Source organism: Emydura macquarii, unplaced genomic scaffold (assembly GCF_026122565.2).
Source record: "Emydura macquarii macquarii isolate MOO-44397 ecotype Brisbane River unplaced genomic scaffold, CSIRO-AGI_Emac_v2 contig_2365, whole genome shotgun sequence".
Classification (NCBI taxonomy): domain Eukaryota; kingdom Metazoa; phylum Chordata; order Testudines; family Chelidae; genus Emydura; species Emydura macquarii.
In genome coordinates this window covers 3,060,558-3,080,088 of record NW_027132502.1, presented here as the reverse complement: position 1 = coordinate 3,080,088, position 19,531 = coordinate 3,060,558, and the positions used below count along the sequence as shown (strand labels likewise).

General features: G+C 40.6%; 1 protein-coding gene across 1 annotated transcript in view; it reads right to left on the bottom strand.

The window, feature by feature from the left end:
* Window positions 1–19,531, bottom strand: part of PSMD1 (proteasome 26S subunit, non-ATPase 1) — a 111,220-nt gene that overhangs the window by 70,659 nt on the left and 21,030 nt on the right. Inside the window, exons 13-16 of the mRNA XM_067561117.1 lie at window positions 18,693–18,804; window positions 17,911–18,107; window positions 17,397–17,492; window positions 16,692–16,756 (exon numbers count right to left, since the gene is read on the bottom strand). Of these exons, the coding sequence (XP_067417218.1) occupies window positions 16,692–16,756; window positions 17,397–17,492; window positions 17,911–18,107; window positions 18,693–18,804 (470 nt within the window). The remainder of the gene's footprint in view (window positions 1–16,691; window positions 16,757–17,396; window positions 17,493–17,910; window positions 18,108–18,692; window positions 18,805–19,531) is intronic.

The following is a 19,531-nucleotide window of genomic DNA, read 5'->3' as shown; positions in this document are numbered from 1 at the left end:
TAATCGCCTTAACTGGTGTCAGATGGCCTTAATAACAAGCTGATGGAGAAAGGTATCATTGAAATCAACTGATCAGTACTGGATCAGGCAGAGATCCTTTCAGTGGGTGGAGAAGAGGGGTGAAATCCAGAAGATTCAGCACAAACCTTGCCATCTATCCTGAACATTCATGCTTTCCCATTCTAACAGAATGCTTAAGGTATTTGCAGAATTTTAGACATATAATGCAGGCTTATTTGTAATGCCCATATTCATGTTTTATGTAAATATTTGTGTTATGGTATTGCCATAAAAACAAACAAGACCTACAAACGAACAATGGGGTTTCAGCATTTTGGTGGTTTCAGCCTTTCACCTCCTCAGATAAAGTTTGTGAAATTGCGGTGCACGAAGCAAGGACCTTTTAAAATGATTGGTACCAAGAGAGCAGATAGTTTGGTTACCAAGTTAGTATGAAGAGTAACTAGTAATGCTGATAGCTTTGTTCCTGACCAGTTAAAGCTCTTCAGGGTTTTTTTGTTTGTGGTTTTTTTTTGTTTTGTTTTTTTTTTAAGAGCAAGGGGAAGAGGCAGTCTTAAAATTAAGATCCAACAGATATAGGGAACTATAAAACCTAAAACTAGTAAAGTGGTTTTTACTCTTTTCTCTCTAACCACAGCCTATTCCTTCATTTTGATGCAATTATTGACTCAGACTTCAAGCTACACGAGCATGCATTAATGACGATAATGCACCCACAAGCATATTTAAATATTTATTAATTACCAGGGAAATAAATCAGGGTGAAACTCAAAGCACTTAGACCTTTAAGGCCTTAATTTATCAAAAGGAGAGAATAATATTGCGACTTTGAATTTATACAGCAACTCGTTAGAGGATGACAAAACCCTTCAAAATAGGGATGTCATTTTTGTACAAACAGGAAATTTGGGACAGAGAACACAGAGTGAGTGAGTGGCAGAGTATGAAAGAAAACCCCAAACCTTCCTGAATTCCAGCATCCTGCTCTAATGTCCGAGCATTGCCTACAAAAGGGAAGTTAGCAATGGTGGGAATGCCAGTTCAGCTCCTGCAGAGTGAGTAACGTTGGAAGCGCAAATGGAATTGGACAACTTGGCGTTTCAGGACTCATTCCTGCACCCTTTCAAGCCAGTGATCAGGTTCAGATGACATGGCGTTTAAAATGGTGTCAGTGGCTCCAAAAGCCGGCGCCAATGATGGACCTACCGGGACATTTCCACATCGCCTAGACCTGTACATAAATGCACCTCGACTCAATTAGAAAAAAACACGGATTCTTAATGAGAATGAAAGAATCTGAAATAATTTACATCTAACAACTTTCTGCAGTTTTTACAACACAGTCACACATGACACAAATCTACAAGTATGTTCTGCTAAAGAAAGGGAGTCCCTCACCTCCCTCAAAGAGCTGTAAAAACTAACGCAATGGCTACTGCCTAGCTGGGGGCTCAAAAACTTCTGACGGCTCCAAATGATTCCACTGTTTCTTCTTGGGAAGGAAATCATCTTCCCCAAAGGTATCTTAATTCTTACATTCTGCAGCCCCTCCATCATCTTTTCACAGTTTTCATTTATAATCTGTCTCAACTCCAGCTCAAAGCTTTTTTCTTTCTTTAAGCTTTTAAAGCTCCTTTTATAAGCTACTAAAGCCTATGTAAAATTATTTGGCTAGCCACAGAATGGAAAGCACTAAAGATAACATGTCCTTTCACATACATTTTATATAAAAGAGAACCTGAAATAACTGACAGAGAATTCCAGGAAAGTGTATTAAAAATGTGCTTCAGTGGTACTTATGTTACATTTTTCCTCCCTCCACCCATTAGGCAGGCTTTTTTTTTTAATAAATAAAAATAAATAAAAAAAATCAAACATTGGAATCCCTTTCTAACTACTCAAAATTTCTGCTAGAAATGTCGGTCATCATAAAGCCTAGTAGTAATGGTTGTCATAGCTGTGAATGGCAGCCAAACTTTAAGGGAGAAAAACTGATAATCAATAGCCTCAATTCAATCTGCATTATTTTAAACTAAATTTTTCTTCTAAAAATATTTGGAAGGTTAAAAAAAAAAAATCAGCCAATTTCATGTCTACACCCAAAAGCTTCTGATGGAAAATACTGCACACTATCACCCAGCTTATAAGGAGGATGCTCTGAAACCACAGTGGGGCAGAAATGTGATCCAATTCACATTTGCGGTGTTGTGGTAGTTATGTTGGCCCCCAGGATATTAGACACACAAGGTGCGTGAGGTAATGTCTTTTATTGCACAACTTCCACCGGTGAAAAAGACAGCTTTCGAGTTACACAGAGCTCCTCTTTGGTCAAATTCATAGGTGGACTGATCACAGAAGGCAAGCAGATATGCTAGAACAATTTGCAATCAAAGAAATATCAACCTTTGCGAGGGGGGGACATTTAAGAGGACAAACTAATCCAGCAAACAGTTCACTCTGGAACCACTGTCTAGCATTGTAACAGTGACAAGAGGCACCCAAACTAACTATTTGAGGAGCAAAGCAGGGATTCGTACAAATCAGCAAGTCATAAAAAACAGTCCTATGGCAGACAACTGCATCCATCCCTCATGCTGAAAGTGCGTGTCAGATGAAATTCTTCACCCTTCTTCAGGAACAACTGTTCTAGATTTAAAAAAACAAAACAAACCACAGCCCTCTAATGTGCTTCTGATGAAAGCTATTGGATGGCTAAGCAAAGTAAGTGGTTTTATTTATTCGTGTATACCCTAATCTGGGGGGGGGGGGGGGGGAAGGAGAAGGAGAAGAAGAAGTGTTGGCAGTGAGACAATACAGCAAAAGCACAGGCAGCAACAACAGAAATTTCTCCTCTCATTCTACCAACCACCTCAACTGTGGCCTAGATGTAATACCCTGAAGATAGGTAGGTCCCAGAACTTGGGCTGCAGCCTTACCCCGAATGTCTACACCGCAATTAAACAGACCTTTAGCCCAAGACCCGTGAGCCCGAATCACCTGGCACGGGCAGCTGCGGGTGTCTGATGGCAGTGTAGACATACTCACAGAGTGTGGGTATGGGTGGAGGGGAGGATATGAAGACAAGGATAAGGAATAAAAAAAGTCATATAGTGGATAGACGAGTTCTCATTTTAGCAACAGTATCTACAAGACTACAGAAGAACTAAAACAATTACCTCCACTAGTAAGATACGCTCTGATATGAAGGAACTGCTACAAGTTATTGTTGGAGGGTGAGCAATTTGTTAAATAGCAGCTAAATATTACACTGTGCATGGCGCAGACTAGTCATATGCATAGACAGTCCAGTTGCTAGCATCAGCCTGAAGTAGAATAAATTTGTTTGAAAAAGAATCCTTTTGCTGTCATTGCACATTTTCTTATAGCTACATTTCCAAGTGAGAAAGCTTTGCAATTCTCAACTTCTAGTACATATAGGTATCTGCATAAACAAAAGTGATTTATAAAGGTTTATAATGCAGTTAATCACTCACCAGCAAAACTCAAGCCCTTTTTTGGATGAAAGCTACCCTCTTTGTTTAACAAAAAAAAAAATCTTCTAAAAATTCCATTTAACCCTTAAGTTCTGAAACCTACACCAGTACCAAAAAAATAATCAGAGTTTAGGCTGCAACTCTCCTAATTCTTACAGGATATGGTCCATGTAACGCTAAATCAACAATCTGGAAACCCCTATTGGTCTCAGGTACAAAATGGAATATTAAGTTACGCAATTCCCAGTTTGCTTGACGTTTTTCTCTGTCACTTGAAACTCAGATTTGGTAGTTTAATTCTCTTTTTCAGTTACAAGACAAACAAGATGAAAACCTTAAAACTGAGTTACAATACCCACTGGACCTTCAGAACTGTTCCTTCAGAACTGTCATGCTCAATCATACTGTTATTTATTTCTTCCATTTTTAAAAATACATCTGCAGATGCTTATCCACTGCTCTGGCAGCATATCCCTTAAGTAAAAAATTACAACATCAACAAAGACAAAAGGACTCCTCATAAAAACATCCACCTCCACCCACAGCCTCCTTAACAACCTTAAAGAGGGGGATATTATGAGCTTTGCAGAATGTTCAGCAGTTAACAGATCTGGGATCTTGCAGCCCACGTTGGGGGGGAAGGGGAACAGGTTCTAAACTCAAGAAACACGCTCTACCCCGAACAATAGAGAATGTCCTCCCAGCATCTTCAGCACCTCTGCTGATCTCACCTGTGGTGGTGTACTATGAGGAAAGAGGGATCTCAGGCAAGCAGGGGCATGCCATTTTGGGTTTCATAGGTTAAAACCCAATATCCTGAATTCTATTCAGAAGCTTATTGGAAGCTAGGGAAGTTCACAGACCACAAGTCTTGTGTGCTCCCAATATGAACTCCACTTAAGGGGGCTACAGAATTCTGCATTAGCTTCAACTTCCAAATGGTCCCAAAATAAATAATTCCATACAAAAATACACAAAACAAATCTTTAACATGAAACCGCACAACATTCTGCCCCCCCCCCATCATCTCATGAGAGTCCTTCCCAGACATTTAAAAATAAAAAGAACAGTGTCCCTTTAAATGGAAAGTTCTTTATCCTATAATGAATCCTGTTTACATACACTTGCTTCTAAAAAGAGGATACTTTTATTTTACAAGAGCGAGGTTCAGTTCTCATAAAGTCACTAAACAGTGCATAACAAATTAATTTTATTTTGCAAAATACATGGGTATAATATTCTCCAGTAAATATCCAACAGCAAGTTTTTCTCCCCCAAATAAAAGTTATTAATTCTGCACCAAACCATTTCATTTCACGGTTCAAGTATCTCAGTATTTTCTCCCAACTTTACCATGGAACCTCCTTTTCTGAACAGTCCATTTTTAAATTATCAAATACAAAAAAAATTCTGCTAGCTAATTTCATGCATTATAATCCATTGCCTCACATTTTGTTTTGTCACTGTAATGAAATTTCACATTTACAATCTTACATAAGTTCTTTCACAAATACTAAACACTAGCTGGAATTTAAAAAAAAAAAAAAAGGAGCATACCAGACATAACCATGACAGTGTTTCTTTCCCTCCCATTATACAAGCTAGGATTTAGCAATTCTAAAAGATTTATGAGACGTGGAATGACCTCAACTCAAGAGAATATTTTAGGCTATAAAATATAAAGGAGAGTGTTACTCCACGAAGAAACAGTTTCAGGTCTCAAAGGGATAAAAACAGGTACAGACCTCTGAGCCCCCTAGCTTGGGTTTAAACTCACATCAGTCCACTTATGCAGCCTTGACAGTCCAGCCTACAATCAGGAGTTGAAGACACGGAGTAGAATTTTCAAAAAATGAATAAGTGATTTAGGAGTGTTAGTCCCATTTTCAAAGGTCTTGTCTACACACAAATTTCCCCCAGTGTGGATTCAGTTATACCAAAATCAAATTGCTTATACCAGTATAGTTTATTCTTGGAATAAGCTATATTAGCATAAGCACTTTTATATCTCTGCACCTGCATCCACACTAGGGCTTATCCCGATATAACCATTTTGATTTAAATCAAAGTTTTACTGATAGAACTTCCAAATGTAGATTAGACCTTAGACACTCATGAGAACAGCTGTGTAAATGATAGATTTTAGTTTGCTGGCATTCCCCCCCCAAAAAGGAAAAAAAAAAAAAAAAACAGGGAAAAGAATTAGTTGTGGGTTCACCTAAAGCAGATCTTTTTCAAACATTTCTGGTGAATCAAAAAGTCAAAAATATACATTTGTTCTGAGTTGAATTAAATGCTTAATTTGATCTGAGATATTTTGTTTTGATCTCTTTTTCCTTTATTTTTTTTAAGTGATAACATGAGAGGATTTAGAATTGAGAAGTCATCTAGAAATGAAAAGTCAAAAGGTTTCATTTTGAAAATGTCAATATGAAACTTATTTAAAGTGGTTTTCAAATAAAACAATTCACCAAAAACTACACAAATTCAGGAAATGTTTCAGTTGACCTGAATCTGCATATTTCACCAAAAATATTTCAGTCGAAAAATGTCACCCATCTCTACTTAGAAGAGTAAATCCCATTGTCTTTTAGTGAGAGTCAGGCTCCTAAATCACTTAGCACTTTTGAAAATGTTACCCATTGTATTAAAAATCCAATTTTTGGAATAAGTTTCCTTGTATTACTAACATGGACTCAGATTATTAAAGCTGATATATTTTTTAAGTACTAGATCATTTTAATGATGAATGCTATTTACTTTCTGCAAGACACTCTGCTTTGGTTATTGAAAATAGATTAGTCAGTTACACTAGTTTCTAATCATTTTCAGTTTCTGGTTCTCCTGTACTAATATAAGGCAAGAGCTACAAACGCTCAAGGAATTTTTAAATCCAAATAGTTTTAATATCTTTTTTCCCCTAAGTCATGAAGGCATGTCTGTTGCTATTAAGCTTTTGTTTGTTTTTAAGAAAAAAAGGTCTCTTTTAAAGGGAATCATGAAGACAAACAAAGATAAAATAGGTTGAAAGGTGGGAGGGTAAATAAAACCCTTTTAACCTTTTCTGTGCACGATTTAACAATTGGGAAAATTAGTTTCTCCAAATGTTTTCCCTTCCTGATTAACGTATCAAGAACATAATAGGTATAGATTATGATAGAATGTCACTTAGGTCTGCATTCAATTAGTCAGAAAAGTTACCATCTGCCTTTTGCACAAAGGCAGGCTACATGCGCCCCAGAAAAAAAGATTTTCCAAATCCTGAGGAGCAAGTCAGGTGTTTGGGTTTTGGGTTGGTTTTTTTTTTTTAAACCAGTCCTAAATTGTCAAGATGTTGAGGCTATTTATAAAAAATACCAAAAAAACAAGAAATCATTCATTAAATGCCCCTACTAGGATGAGTTCAGTGTAAGCTACATGAATTCCACTATCTAAAAAGACCTTGAAAATATTTCAGACTTTATTCATGCCTCCAAGCTGCTTTACAATAATATTTTACTTTGACAGAGCCTCCCTTAAGGATTCATGCATTTTAAAAATGAAGCTGTAAAATCCAAAACGTTCAAGCCCATGCCATTTTTGGCCTTATTAGCTACAGATGCTCATTACACTGAAACAAAGATTTCCCAGTATATAGTTTATTTTTAGAATGTAACACAGTAACATGAAATCCTTGGGAAAAAAAATAAGATTTAAGTAATAAATGCCCCATCGTTGTGAGGCTGTAAATTGCAGATGAAAAAGCCATATCAAGTTATATAGCTTCTCTCTTCCTTTCAGCCCAGCCACTGCAGGATTGGGCCCTACACAATATTCTCTGGTGCTTTGTCCAATCTGTTTTTGTATGTTCCAAACAGTGAGGCTGATACTGCTACATTCCTACAGATGCCATGCAAACATACAACTGTCATCCAAATATATAAGAACAGTTACACCCACGATAACGCACAGCTTCCCTGAGACCTGACATCTTGCTCTCTAATCTGATCAGAGTATCTCTCCCCCATCTGATTTCAGGGAAAAAAGGACTTGTTGAGCAAAGACCGGCCCCTCTTGCTACAGAAATGAAGACAAAGGCATTATTTCAATTGAATAATGAATTTCAATTTCAAATGAAGACAAAGGCATTCTTTTAAAGTGGAGCAAGTCCTCTCTCAGCTTTGGCTACTAATGTCTTTTTCCCCCCCCCCAGTACTTGAACAACTATTTACATGCACTTTACAAGGTCACCAGTCATCCTGAAGTCAGAGTAATATTTTAGCACTCTCTCCAGTGGCGATGCCACCTTTTCTGATAACCATTACCTTATTTCTTGCTTTAAGCACGGAGTTTTCTCCCTACCCCGCACCAACAGTGTTTTTTGTGCAAAAATATTTGTCAAGATAATTCCACCTGTCTGAATTTATGTTGGAACCTATTACGAAAGTCAAACTCACTACAGGTGGGAAAAAAGGGATTCATAGATTTTAAAGGATAGAACGGACCACTGTAATCATTGAGTATGACCTCCTGTATAACAGGTCATAAATTTCACCCTGTAATTCCTGTGTCAAGTCTAATAACTTGTGGTTGAACTAGAGCATCTCTTTCTAAGAGACACCCAATCTTGATTTAAAGTTTTCAAGTGATAGAGAATGTACCACCTCCTTCCATAGGTTGTTCCCCTTAATTACCCTTGCTGTTAAACGTTTCCTGGATCACAAACAGGTTATGCTTTTAAAAAAAAACAAAAAACAAAATCTGTTAATTATTTTGAGTTAGAGTTCTCAGTGCTGATACTTTCAAAAAATTTAATGTCAGCTATACATTTTATTCTATTTCACTGTGGCAGTTACAGTGCCTCCAGTACAAAAGCCAAATACACACCCAACCCCCCCATCCATACGGAACTCACAGGGAGTAACCAATGTCAGAATTAGCTCCATGAAGAATTATTTTCAGGGATCTGTTATACACATCCTACTGTATACACCCAGTTTTTCCTAGGTATAAAACATATAAAGGAAGTATCCATTTGACCAAGGGTTGTGATCTTAAGGAAAGTTAATTTATTAAACCAACGACCTTTCAAGCACTGAAAAAACAACTAATTAGGAATACATGACACATGAACTAATCTGAGAACCACAATATTCTGCTGCATACTGGTTATATGATAAAACTTCCCTTTGTTCAGTAATCTTTTTGGCATCATGCAAATGTTTAACTGTGACGTCATTTCAGACCGGATAGCTAACACAATATCATGTACTCAAAAAAGAAAAGTCAAGCTGTTTTTATCTTTGTTAAGAATACGCTGTAGGACTTGTTTACAGATGTACTTGTAGTCTAAGGGGAAAATATGTTTAATAGCTTGACTGGAGTCCTGTGACGGGACTATTAACAATAATTGTCCTACGCTAGTAGCATTAAATGCCTAGGGAAAACAAATCATTAGGCAAATCCATTTTCCTATTTTGAGATCACTGTCACATTTTTCATGTCAGATGTGTAGAGAGTTCTACATGCCCTTTTCCTGTGAAAGCCTTGATCATACTCCAGCACTTAAGATGAAACATGTCTTATCCAGCTTGGGGCTTGACCCATGTACTCAGAGACTAGGTCTAATAAAAAGTTAAGGCTTTTTCAAGTCAAACAGGGGACAGCTCCCATTAAGAATTAACTTGCAAAAGAGCAACAACTCCCAGCTGCATGTGAAACATCAGAGAACCCAACAGTTCATTGAACCTTGCTAGTAGTTGGTACCCACTTCTCTAGTGGCTCTCCAAAGCAAGCACATCCAATTAGCCTCTAGCAACCCACTGATGTTACTTTAGGTCTGAATTTATGCAGATTTAGGAAACAGCCCACCTGCTCTTTGCACATCTACAAGTGGAAGATGCTGCAAGGACCACAGAACAGAGTTAGCAGAAAGTTGACGATATTTTCAAAGGGGAAAGGCAATTAAACTGGGGGGGGGGAGCGGGGGGGAAAAGGCGGCTGACTATACCATTTTTTAAAAACTGCTAAATAAGGGGCTCAGCATTAGAGTGGGCCAGTAGATAAGCTTTATGCCTCCAAAAGGCAGTGAGAGATCAGCCCATCCTTTGCTAACAATCAGAAGATGAGACTGATGCTGCCATTCTAACCGACGCCAGCGTCTGGAATGGCAGAGGTGCTGCAGCTCAGGAAACAGGGCTAAGAAGTGTGTAAAGCACTACCTAAAAGGCATCTTAACGTTGTCCAAAGCACTATCACTGTTTCCTCCTTCCCACAACAAGCCCAAAGGCACGCTGCAGTAACCAGCTCCTGAACCGGCTACCTCAGCATAAAGGGCAAGCTGAGTTTTAGCAGTTTAGAGACTGATCTCCCCCTCATGCTGCAGTCCAGCTTGCTCACCTCCACTGAGTACAAAATAGGTGTAACACATAAACACGCAAGGGCTTGGATTCCTGATTTTCCGAGGGGCTGGGCACCTACAATTCTGGAGTTGATAAAGCAAGCTAACTCAGGTCATTGCTTTCTAAGACAGCAGAAGCCACAGTTTATAAATAAATGTTATTTAATACCATGTGAGAATATCTTGGTCTTTAATCCTCCAGTGTGTAAGAGCAGAGGCAGGACAGGATTTCTAGTAGTTTCAGGGTACATGCATGGATATCTTGATTCTGTTCAATTCTTCATCTCTAGCTGACGGGTTTTCACAGATCCCAGTGGCAGAAGAGACCACTGTGATCATCTAGTCTATCATCCTGTTTAACACAGGCCTTAGGACATTCCCCAAAATAATTCCTAAAGCATAACTTAGAAAAATATCCAATTTTGATTTAAAAATGGTCAGTGATGGAGAATCCACCACAACCCTTGGTAAATGATTCCAATGTTAATTATCCTCATTGTCAAAATGTACACCCTATTTCCAGTCTGGGTTTGTCTAGTTTCAAGTCCCAGTCATTGGATTGTGTTTTACCTGTCTCTGCTAGACTGAAGAGCCCGTGACTGAATATTTGTTCCTCACGTAGGTACTTACAGACTGTGATCAAGTCACCCCTTAACCTTCTCTTTGTTAAGCTAAACAGATTGAGCTCCTGGAATCTCACTATAAGTCATGTTTTCTAACCCTTTAATAATCATTCTTGTGGCTCTTCTCTGAACCCCCTCCAATTTATCAACTTCCTTCTTGAATGGTGGACACCAGAACTGGACACAGTATTCCAGCAGCAGTTTCACCAGTGCCAAATACAGAGGTAAAATAACCTCTGCTCCTACTCAAGATTCCCCTGCTAAGCATCCAAGGACTACATCCAATTCTTGGTAGAACAGGAGCCAAGCCAGGCCAGGCCCTGCCTGGTGGCCTAGTATTTAGGGCTCCCCACTACCATATTGGTTCAGAGTCAGGGCAAATGCTGCACCCGGGAAAGGACGTGGAACAGATTAAGGACAGGAATGAAGGTAAGAACAGGTTCAAGATTTCCAGCTCACCTGACTAGATTTTAGCATGCACAAGATCTGTAGCGTAGTTTAAAGCAATGCCATGTGCCATGCAGGTGGTCCTATTCTTACCGCTCACTGGGGAGAGGGGAAAGGGGAGCATGTGCTGTGGCATGTCAAATTTAGGGATGGACGCAACAACAGAAAATAAAAAGATACCTGCAGAAACAGGCCAATATCTAGTGCCCCACAGAGATGTCAGGATACAGTAAATGGTTTAGATCAGAGCCCTGAAAGCCTCCCAGTGCGGCAGGAAGTTATCCATTACCAATTATGTTTTGTGTTGGTGGAGAAGGGAAAACAACACTGAGATCAGGAAGCAAAAATGTTCTGCCAGAACCTGTTTGGATGAAAGTTCCCTTCAAGAATGGAAGGAGCGTGTGGAATTTTTCTTTTGTATACAGAAAGAGGTCAATTAAACAGTACCAGTTGGTTCCCTGTGTGGTAAAGAATGGGTTGTGCCCATGTGCATGGTAGAACCGCTCTTGGGAGACACCTGCTGCCCATGCAAGGAATTCAGAATACTTATAAACTGATTGAGTTCACTACGACAACCAACAAGCACTGAAGTCTTGGATCACACACACAAGAACTAAAATGAGTATTTTTCAGACTAGGAATAGGTCTATTTTGTAACCTGTGACCAAGAGTTTCATGTGACTAGTGATTTGTGGTAACCCCGTTTTTGGACACCCAGCTTTAGGCACTTTTGAGAGGCCTGAACTTCAGAAGGTGTGGATTAATTCTTCTTTGATTTACTGGCATTCTGTAAATAAAGAGCTTAAAAGGTAAACTCCTAAAATTAAAATGACCACGCAATTAGATCTGACAACATACTGCATGTCAATTCACGCCCTTCTTATCTATTCAAAATGTCTCTGCTAAAGTCTTCTTGGCTCGTTGCTCTGATTACATCACCTCTTCTTTTTAAATCCCTCCTTTGGCTCTCCCAAATCCACTACATCAACACAAATGTCTGGTCTTCTGTGACAAAGTTCTACATATTTTTGCCTCACCCTACCTGTGTGCCCTATTATTGGAAGGTCTATTCCAGCCTTCGCTCCATCAGGGACACGAGCCTCCGCTGCCCAATTATCTGATAAGCACTTCTGTTTTCTCCTACATCGTCCCTTATGAGTGGTGAAAGTTCCTAGTCAAAACCCAAAAAGCTAGCCCCTTACTCTCCTCCAAGTCCCTCCTCAAAACTCACTGTCTCCATAGCGTGTTTGGGGAAACAGCAACCTGACAAATGCAAGGCAGGGGAAAGCTGCAATCATTCTCCTGACCGGCTAAGAATTGTGTGTCCCCTATTATATTTGTTATCCTGTCTCCCAGACACCACCGCAACTTCTTTGTCTCATCCAACTGCTATGCCTTTGTCTTATAAACCGGGCCTGATATTTGTGATACGTTTGAGCAAAATGGGGCGCAATCTAGTTATGGTCTTTATACATACCGCAACAAGCGTTAAATAATGATGCATGTATTTTTTTCTTCTCCTTAAAACAGCCCATAACATGATAATACTTCACATCTTAATATTTTTCACCTCCACCTCTCACTGCACTTTACAAAAGCAAATATCATTATCCCCATTTTAAAAATGGGACGCACACACCAGAAAGTCAGTGGCAGTGTAGGAAGTAGAATCCAGATGGCTTTCCAGTCCTTCTAGCTGTCATTCACACCAAGGCCTGCTCCACTAACTGTCTGAACAGTAACTCTCTTGCTTCACCATGGACTGTTCAGTGATTTTTAAGGGGTCTTTTTACTGAAATACCATGCTGTTTATCTCCTTTAAGAAGAAGAAATAGTTGTTGTTCAGAAAGAAGGCATGGCCCTCTCCCCTTAGGGCTGGCTACGCTGCCTCTAACAGACTGAGTGACCGAACTAGAGTGGAACTGGGGACTGTGCTGTACCCAGGCCTCTGGAGGTCTGTTTACACAGCAGAGAGAAACCCGAGGCTGCCTGGCCCATGCCAGCTGACTTGGGCTCACTAGGCTTGGGTGGTGGGGCAGTTTCGCTGCTGATTAGACTTCCAGGCTCAGACTGGAGCCTGAGCTCCCACCTCCCACGGTCCGAAAGCCCGGGCTCCAGTCCGAGCCCAGATGTCTATCCAGCAATGAAAAAGAGCCGCAGCCCAAGTCAGCTAGTACAGGCTGGCCGTGGGCGTCTAGCTGCTGCGTAGACATACCCGGCAGAGCATTAACATTATGTCACCAAACCAGCCCATGTGCTACTTTGTATCATTTGAAGAAAGTGCTTATCCCCCTTATGCACAACCCTCTATTCTTGCCTGCATTTTTTGCCACTAATTTCCCTGGAAATACCTGCAAAGCGCCCTATGAAGACTCCTCAACACTGCATCTAGGACATCCACCCGGTGATCAGCAGATCTTTTGGTGAAGCTTACAATGACGTAGCAGAGCAGAGGCAGCTAACAGTGATTTAGCTTCTTCTGGTTTCATATCAACATGTGTGAAACCACAGATAAAGTTCCTTGTGACAGATACTGCGTGTGGTTGCAATATCTTTCAGGACCAGATCTTATTTTACACTGAAAACCTGAAAGCCTCAAAAAGCCATTATATGGAGATAGGCCAGACAGTACGAGCTATAGAATATTCACAGCCCTTCGTACCAATACAGATGATCTATGTGTATTTGTATGTTCCTGGAATCACGGGGAATTAGAGCAAAATCCCAAGGCTGGCTTTGAAGCTTGGCCACCTAGCAGATAGGAGAAAGAACTGGTTTACCTGTTTTCAAGAGGCCAGGAGTCAAAGCAAGACTTCTGGCATAAGATGCTGAATTTAAACAGACTCAGAGTCTTCCTTTTGATTCAGCAAATGGACAAGACTTTTGGTCCTGGGGGGAGGAAGAGGGTAGGAAGAACTCTTATTGAAGGGTTGGAAGGCCTTTGGCCTACCAGGACCCAATAGGACTGATCAATAACTACTGGGTATGTTTAGTAAACATGTAAATCCCTTTATTGTTTTTAAATGTTTTCCCTGTGATGCTTTTGCCCTAAGAAGAAATGTAATCTGTTTGTGAAGGCTGCTTGGTAACTTGTGGAGGCCCTGGAAAAAGTAAACCACAGTTGCTGGACCCTAGTCTGATCTGTTGGGGAAATCACAGTGAGATGCAGAGGTACTGCAAGCCTAACCCCCCCGACCTGAATGTAGAGACACCAGTCTCTGCTGGAGAGAGGTGACGGCTAAGACACTGAAATGTTAATTGGGCTCCCTTGCAGAGGTTAAGGGGAGGGGGAGTCAAAGGTGCAGATAACCCTGAAACTGTGTTTCTTCACAACATGTTTCTTCTACAGCCAGATGGAAGGCCCATAATTAAATATTTTGCCTTCCCAGGAGTTGATTCTTTGGGGGCTTGGAGTTAAGCAGAGAGACACACTCAGCTCTTGGGACAGCAACTGTTCTACATTAATGCTTTGCATTACTGCTGCTCGTGGAGATGTCTGCTGCCCACTCTCCTCAGCCAGAAAGACAGCTGTTCCAATGAGGAAGTGTGGGTAAGTAAACAGGGAATCCCAGAAAGCACAAGAGAGGCTGCCCAGGGGAAAGTGATGGGAGTACCTGCATGCAAAGGCTGACATTGAAAACTTTTATTCGTTTATTTGGATACTTTCACAGATGGGACATTAGCTCACATCACATCCTGTATCTATGATGCAACCAGCAAGCTTAGTAACTGGGCAATCGTCCTCTCTCATTTCTTCATTAATAAGCAGAGCTTGTTTTCACTCATTATCCCCAACACCCTACTCTTGTTAATACACTATTAGTGTGAGCATTAGGTGAAAAAACACAAGGGTTTATGGCAAAGCACAGGACTGGGAGCCAGCAGATTCAGCTCTTTCATAGACTTGCTGGATGAACTTGGGCAAGTCACATCACCCTTTTGTGCCTCAGTTTCCTCGACTGTCAAATTAGGTTGACGCATACCTAACTCTCAGGGATCTAGTCCAAATTCATTAAGCGTTTTGAGATTGCCAGACAAAAGGCAACATAGTACAGCAAAGTATTAGTAATAAAATCTTGCTTAGTATAACACATTTCACTCAGAATTACCCTATGTGTTGTGCAGACTGCAGACCCACTCTAGACATGGGCACTCAAAGGTGGGATTTAGGTGCCTAGAAAGGGATTAGCATACCGACATACAAGAATGATAAATTCAAGTCTGAAACTTTGCCTCCCATGGTTAACATATGAATGAAAATTTCAGGCCACGTTTCCATCTTCCCAAGTTGATAAATACACACGCCTACAGCGTTATAACGTGCTACCCACAGAATCAGAGTAAGAGTGATCTGACATTAGATAAGACAGCTAAAAAATATTTGCTCCTACAATTTCAGAACATGAAAGACTTACTTGAAAGCACATGTCCCATCTTGGCATAACACGCTGCATAACTAAAAGGTGGTTTTAAAATGTGGAGGTTATTTTTAACAAAGGCTTATTTTCAAAATAATATCCTGTCATCTAAGTTAGTTCTAGAGAAGTAACTGTTTCCGGTAATATTTTCAGCCGACACATTTGTTTTGGAAGTGTCATCTCCAGGGTGTCTGGTAAGAGACAGTATATCTGACTCTTAATTAACTTATTTTGCAAATGGAATAAGGAATCCAAGTTTGCCAACTTCATCTCACTCTGTTCAGGTAATTGGGCCATACATCTAGAGATCTCCTGAAAAGCTCATTAAGTGGTCTCCTGAATATTTATTCAGGAAGTCTAGTGCTACAAATGATTGCGGTTTCTTTAAAAAATGTTACTTTATCCTATATGCACTGAGCAAAACTGCTGTTCAAGTGTAACTCATCCATTATCTGATACAACCAGATACATTCCCTAAATCACACTCCCTGTAACTAGACTTCACTTGCTTAATTCCACTTGGCAACTCACTGTGGAAAATTTCAATAAGAGTTTAATGAAAGACACAGAGAAGTTTTACATGCTAGAGCTTCTCAGAAACTTACTTTAATCCCCTATTTCCCTCATACGCAATGAGTCAGAGGCTACGTATGTTATATCCAATGGTTCCTGTAAAGCACGTAAGAGTTGGTACCAGCTCAAAGGGTCACTTTTTATTTTCTCTATACTTGGCATATTAGATTTAGGCCAGTTTCTCCTTAAAACGTGTAAGGAAACTGCAACTTTCACTTCAAGTGTATGATTACCCTCCAAACACCCCAAAAGTGGGTCAAAGCCACTGAGAGGAAATTCAAAATACTATATCAGTCAAAGATTTATACTGAACAGATCTGTGCTCAAAGTACACATTTTGCCCCAAAATGCCATTTCCCACATGTAGCTTCACCATACCAGGGTACTGGGCAGTTTCAGATTACTTCTCACGAGGGAAAACACCACCATTCACAATGCAAAGTCGCACGAGTCATTTTTAATTCTATTGATATCTCACCCTAGTAAATACCCATATGTCCACTGGCCTGTGAAATGCACACAATGGTTCCTCAGTAAAATTAAGCCCCATAATTACAGGAGAGGGGTTCTAGTGTTGACTGAGATTTTATTCTCTTCTAATCTACATGTTTCCAACTTCCATTTAGTTAGCAACTGATTCAGACAGTGAGATGGATCAAGAACGCATACTTTCAAAACACATCTCCCGGACAAATCAAATTGAAGGCTGAAGAACTGATGCAGTTAGAAATTGTACCTGAACAGAATGAATCCAAGGGACTCAACTGCTGCCCGCCTCACATCATCGTTGACATCACTCACCTATACAAGAGGAAACAGGAAGTTAAGAGAACGGTTCAAACCCCCAACTACTCGGCAACATTTCGGGTCAGCTCTCATGCATCTGATTTGATCTGAAATATAGGCCTGGGATTACAGAGATAGAAAAATTAACAGTTACATTCAGCAAGGTACTTACCCTTGGCTGAAATAGACTCACAAAAATCTACCATTCCCACACTGCGACATGTTTTAAGCCCTATTCTTTCAGATCACAGACCTATTAGTCAGAAAGAGTTGACACCCTCCATGTTTTAGCGGCTAACCTGTTTCTGCTCAGCATAATAAATTGTTATGAGGGTTATTGGGAGCAGAGGATTATTAGGTCCAGCTAGCAACAACTCTGGGGCTATGTTGTACTTTTTAGCCCAGTACTGCTTTAAGCAATAATGGAGTTTGTTTATTCTTTTGCTGAATGTCTTTAGCCTTAATGTTTGCAAACCCAATGATTTCTAATCCTAGTGTTTCCAGTAAGCAAAGAGAAGCCACTCATTCCCTTTACATCACTGCTTTACATTAGAATATTAACATTACAGCTACCAAGTTCTGTCAGTGGACTGTGTTTATTTGCTGCCACCGCCCTGGCTATCCCATTACCTGCCCCAGTCTTCGCAGAACTTACGGCAACATGCAGCAGACGTCTGATTGCCTTGTTGTTCCCTGAGCCACAGTAAGCCATAGCTACAGTGTACATTCCTGAACGACGGAGGATTGGATCCTGGAAGACAGAGTGTGCTTCAATATTTACTTTCTACAGACACCACTAGGATTCAGTAATTCAGATTCAAAGTCTACTCAATTCCTGAGCTCTTAAGCTGCTGACAAGGGGGACAATGGAGCATGAGCACCTGTCCAGTAGGCATGGGACACGCCAGGTGGGAATGCATTTGGTCACTCGCACCCCAGTAGGATTGGCACTAATGATCTAGAGGTAAAAAGCATCATAAGCTGTAAATTGTCCACCCTCTTCAGAGTAACTCTACTGACCACTGCCACACATCACCAACAGGTGCATCAATGCATTCAGGTACTTGGAGTGACAGTGATTACCATAACCAAAGCTGGAGATTTCAGAAGGGGGCATGGGGAAGTCTCTGAAACAAACTACGACGGTATCGAAATGCAGTCACACTCACCTTATCTCTGCAGAGACTCTCTATGAGGGCATCTGCTTCCTCCATCCTCCCGTACATCACCAAAGCAATGCCGACAGCCAGGCCCCGCAAGATCTTTTCATGCTGGGTTTCCTGTGCATAGCCAACCATGTCCTCAATAGCCTGAGCATTTTTAGATCCTAGCATAACCAGCCCCAAGGCCAGACCAGCTGCTTCACCTGCACAGAAGAAAAAAGAATCAGTAAAGCATGCAGAGCTCCCAAAACAGGTTCATGTCTCAATTCCTATGTAAATACAATATCCAGAGGCCTCTCATCCTACTGAGATACAGGATTTCCAGACACTGATGTGCCCAGCAGACCTGCTGCTCAGAATGGTGTTTGCTCACTCCCCAAAGCTACAGAATGCAAGGAAGAATACTTCTAAAGGAAAATGGCTAATGTATACCCATGATGCTTGCACAGAGCCACGCTAGCAGAAGCCTCAAATAGACAGCAGTATAATAAGATCACTCACTGGGAAATACTATAAAGGACTGCCTAAAAAGAAGCATCAGGTCACAATTATAGTCCCTGCAATGCTTCCGCTAATCTTCTCAAGGCAGAGGCTGTCTCTTGCTAGGTGTCTGTACACTATCCAATACAACAAGGCCAATGTGCATTACTGTCATATAAACAAAATAAAAAAGCCTTGTAGGTCATGAAAAGGCAAAGGCAGAGTTGCACGGGACACAGAAGCAACTTGGAAATAGACTATACTACTAGCAAGGTCTCAGATGGCTGTTTTAGATGAAGCATCTTTACCTGTCACGGCATCGTCCTGATAAAGGTTTGTTTTCAGCAGATCATACACATCCTGCCGTGCAGTTCCCATGGCAGCCAGACCCAGACCCAGGCTACCACCATGTCGCACAATCTAAAGAGAAGCATAACCATTTTCCTTCTTATTTTCAATGTATTACAATGGAAAGGTGTCTACTTCGGCTGAGGAAGCCAGAGCTTTAAGCTGGAAACCATTAGTGTATGACCCTACCCCCAAAATACCTAAAATGAGCGGTTGCCTCCTATTTATGAATTCCAAATGTACTTTTCCAGCCAGATGCAGCCAATCGCTTTCTCTGATCAAGAGATAAGCTATGTTCCCAAAGACAGCATGCAGATCTGCCCAGTAAGGGGGGGCTACCAGCCCAGTACAACAAATTTTCTAATGAAATATTCTTAGCACTCTTCCCAAAGAGTTATTTAAATAGGGCCACAATTATAGAGAGATATGCAATGGGCAAACTGTGTTGCACAAATAGACCCTGACTGGAAAAGTGTACAGGTATTCATAAGGCCCTCATCACCTTGTACTCTCTGAAGACATGAAGGAACAATACAGTATAAAATAAAGCCCAGAAATGAGTGTGATCTTTACAGCTAAAATGATTCACAGACCTAGTGGGAAACTTAGGAGATACCCTCAAAGAACATAAAGAAATTAAGAATGGCCATACGGGGCAGACCAATGGTCCATCTAGTCCAGTATCCAGTCTTTTGAAAGTGGCCAATGCCAGTTGCTTCAAAGGGAATGAAAAGAACACGGCAATTATCAAGTGATCCATCCTCTCAGGTCCAAACCCAGCATCTGGCAGTAAGAAGTT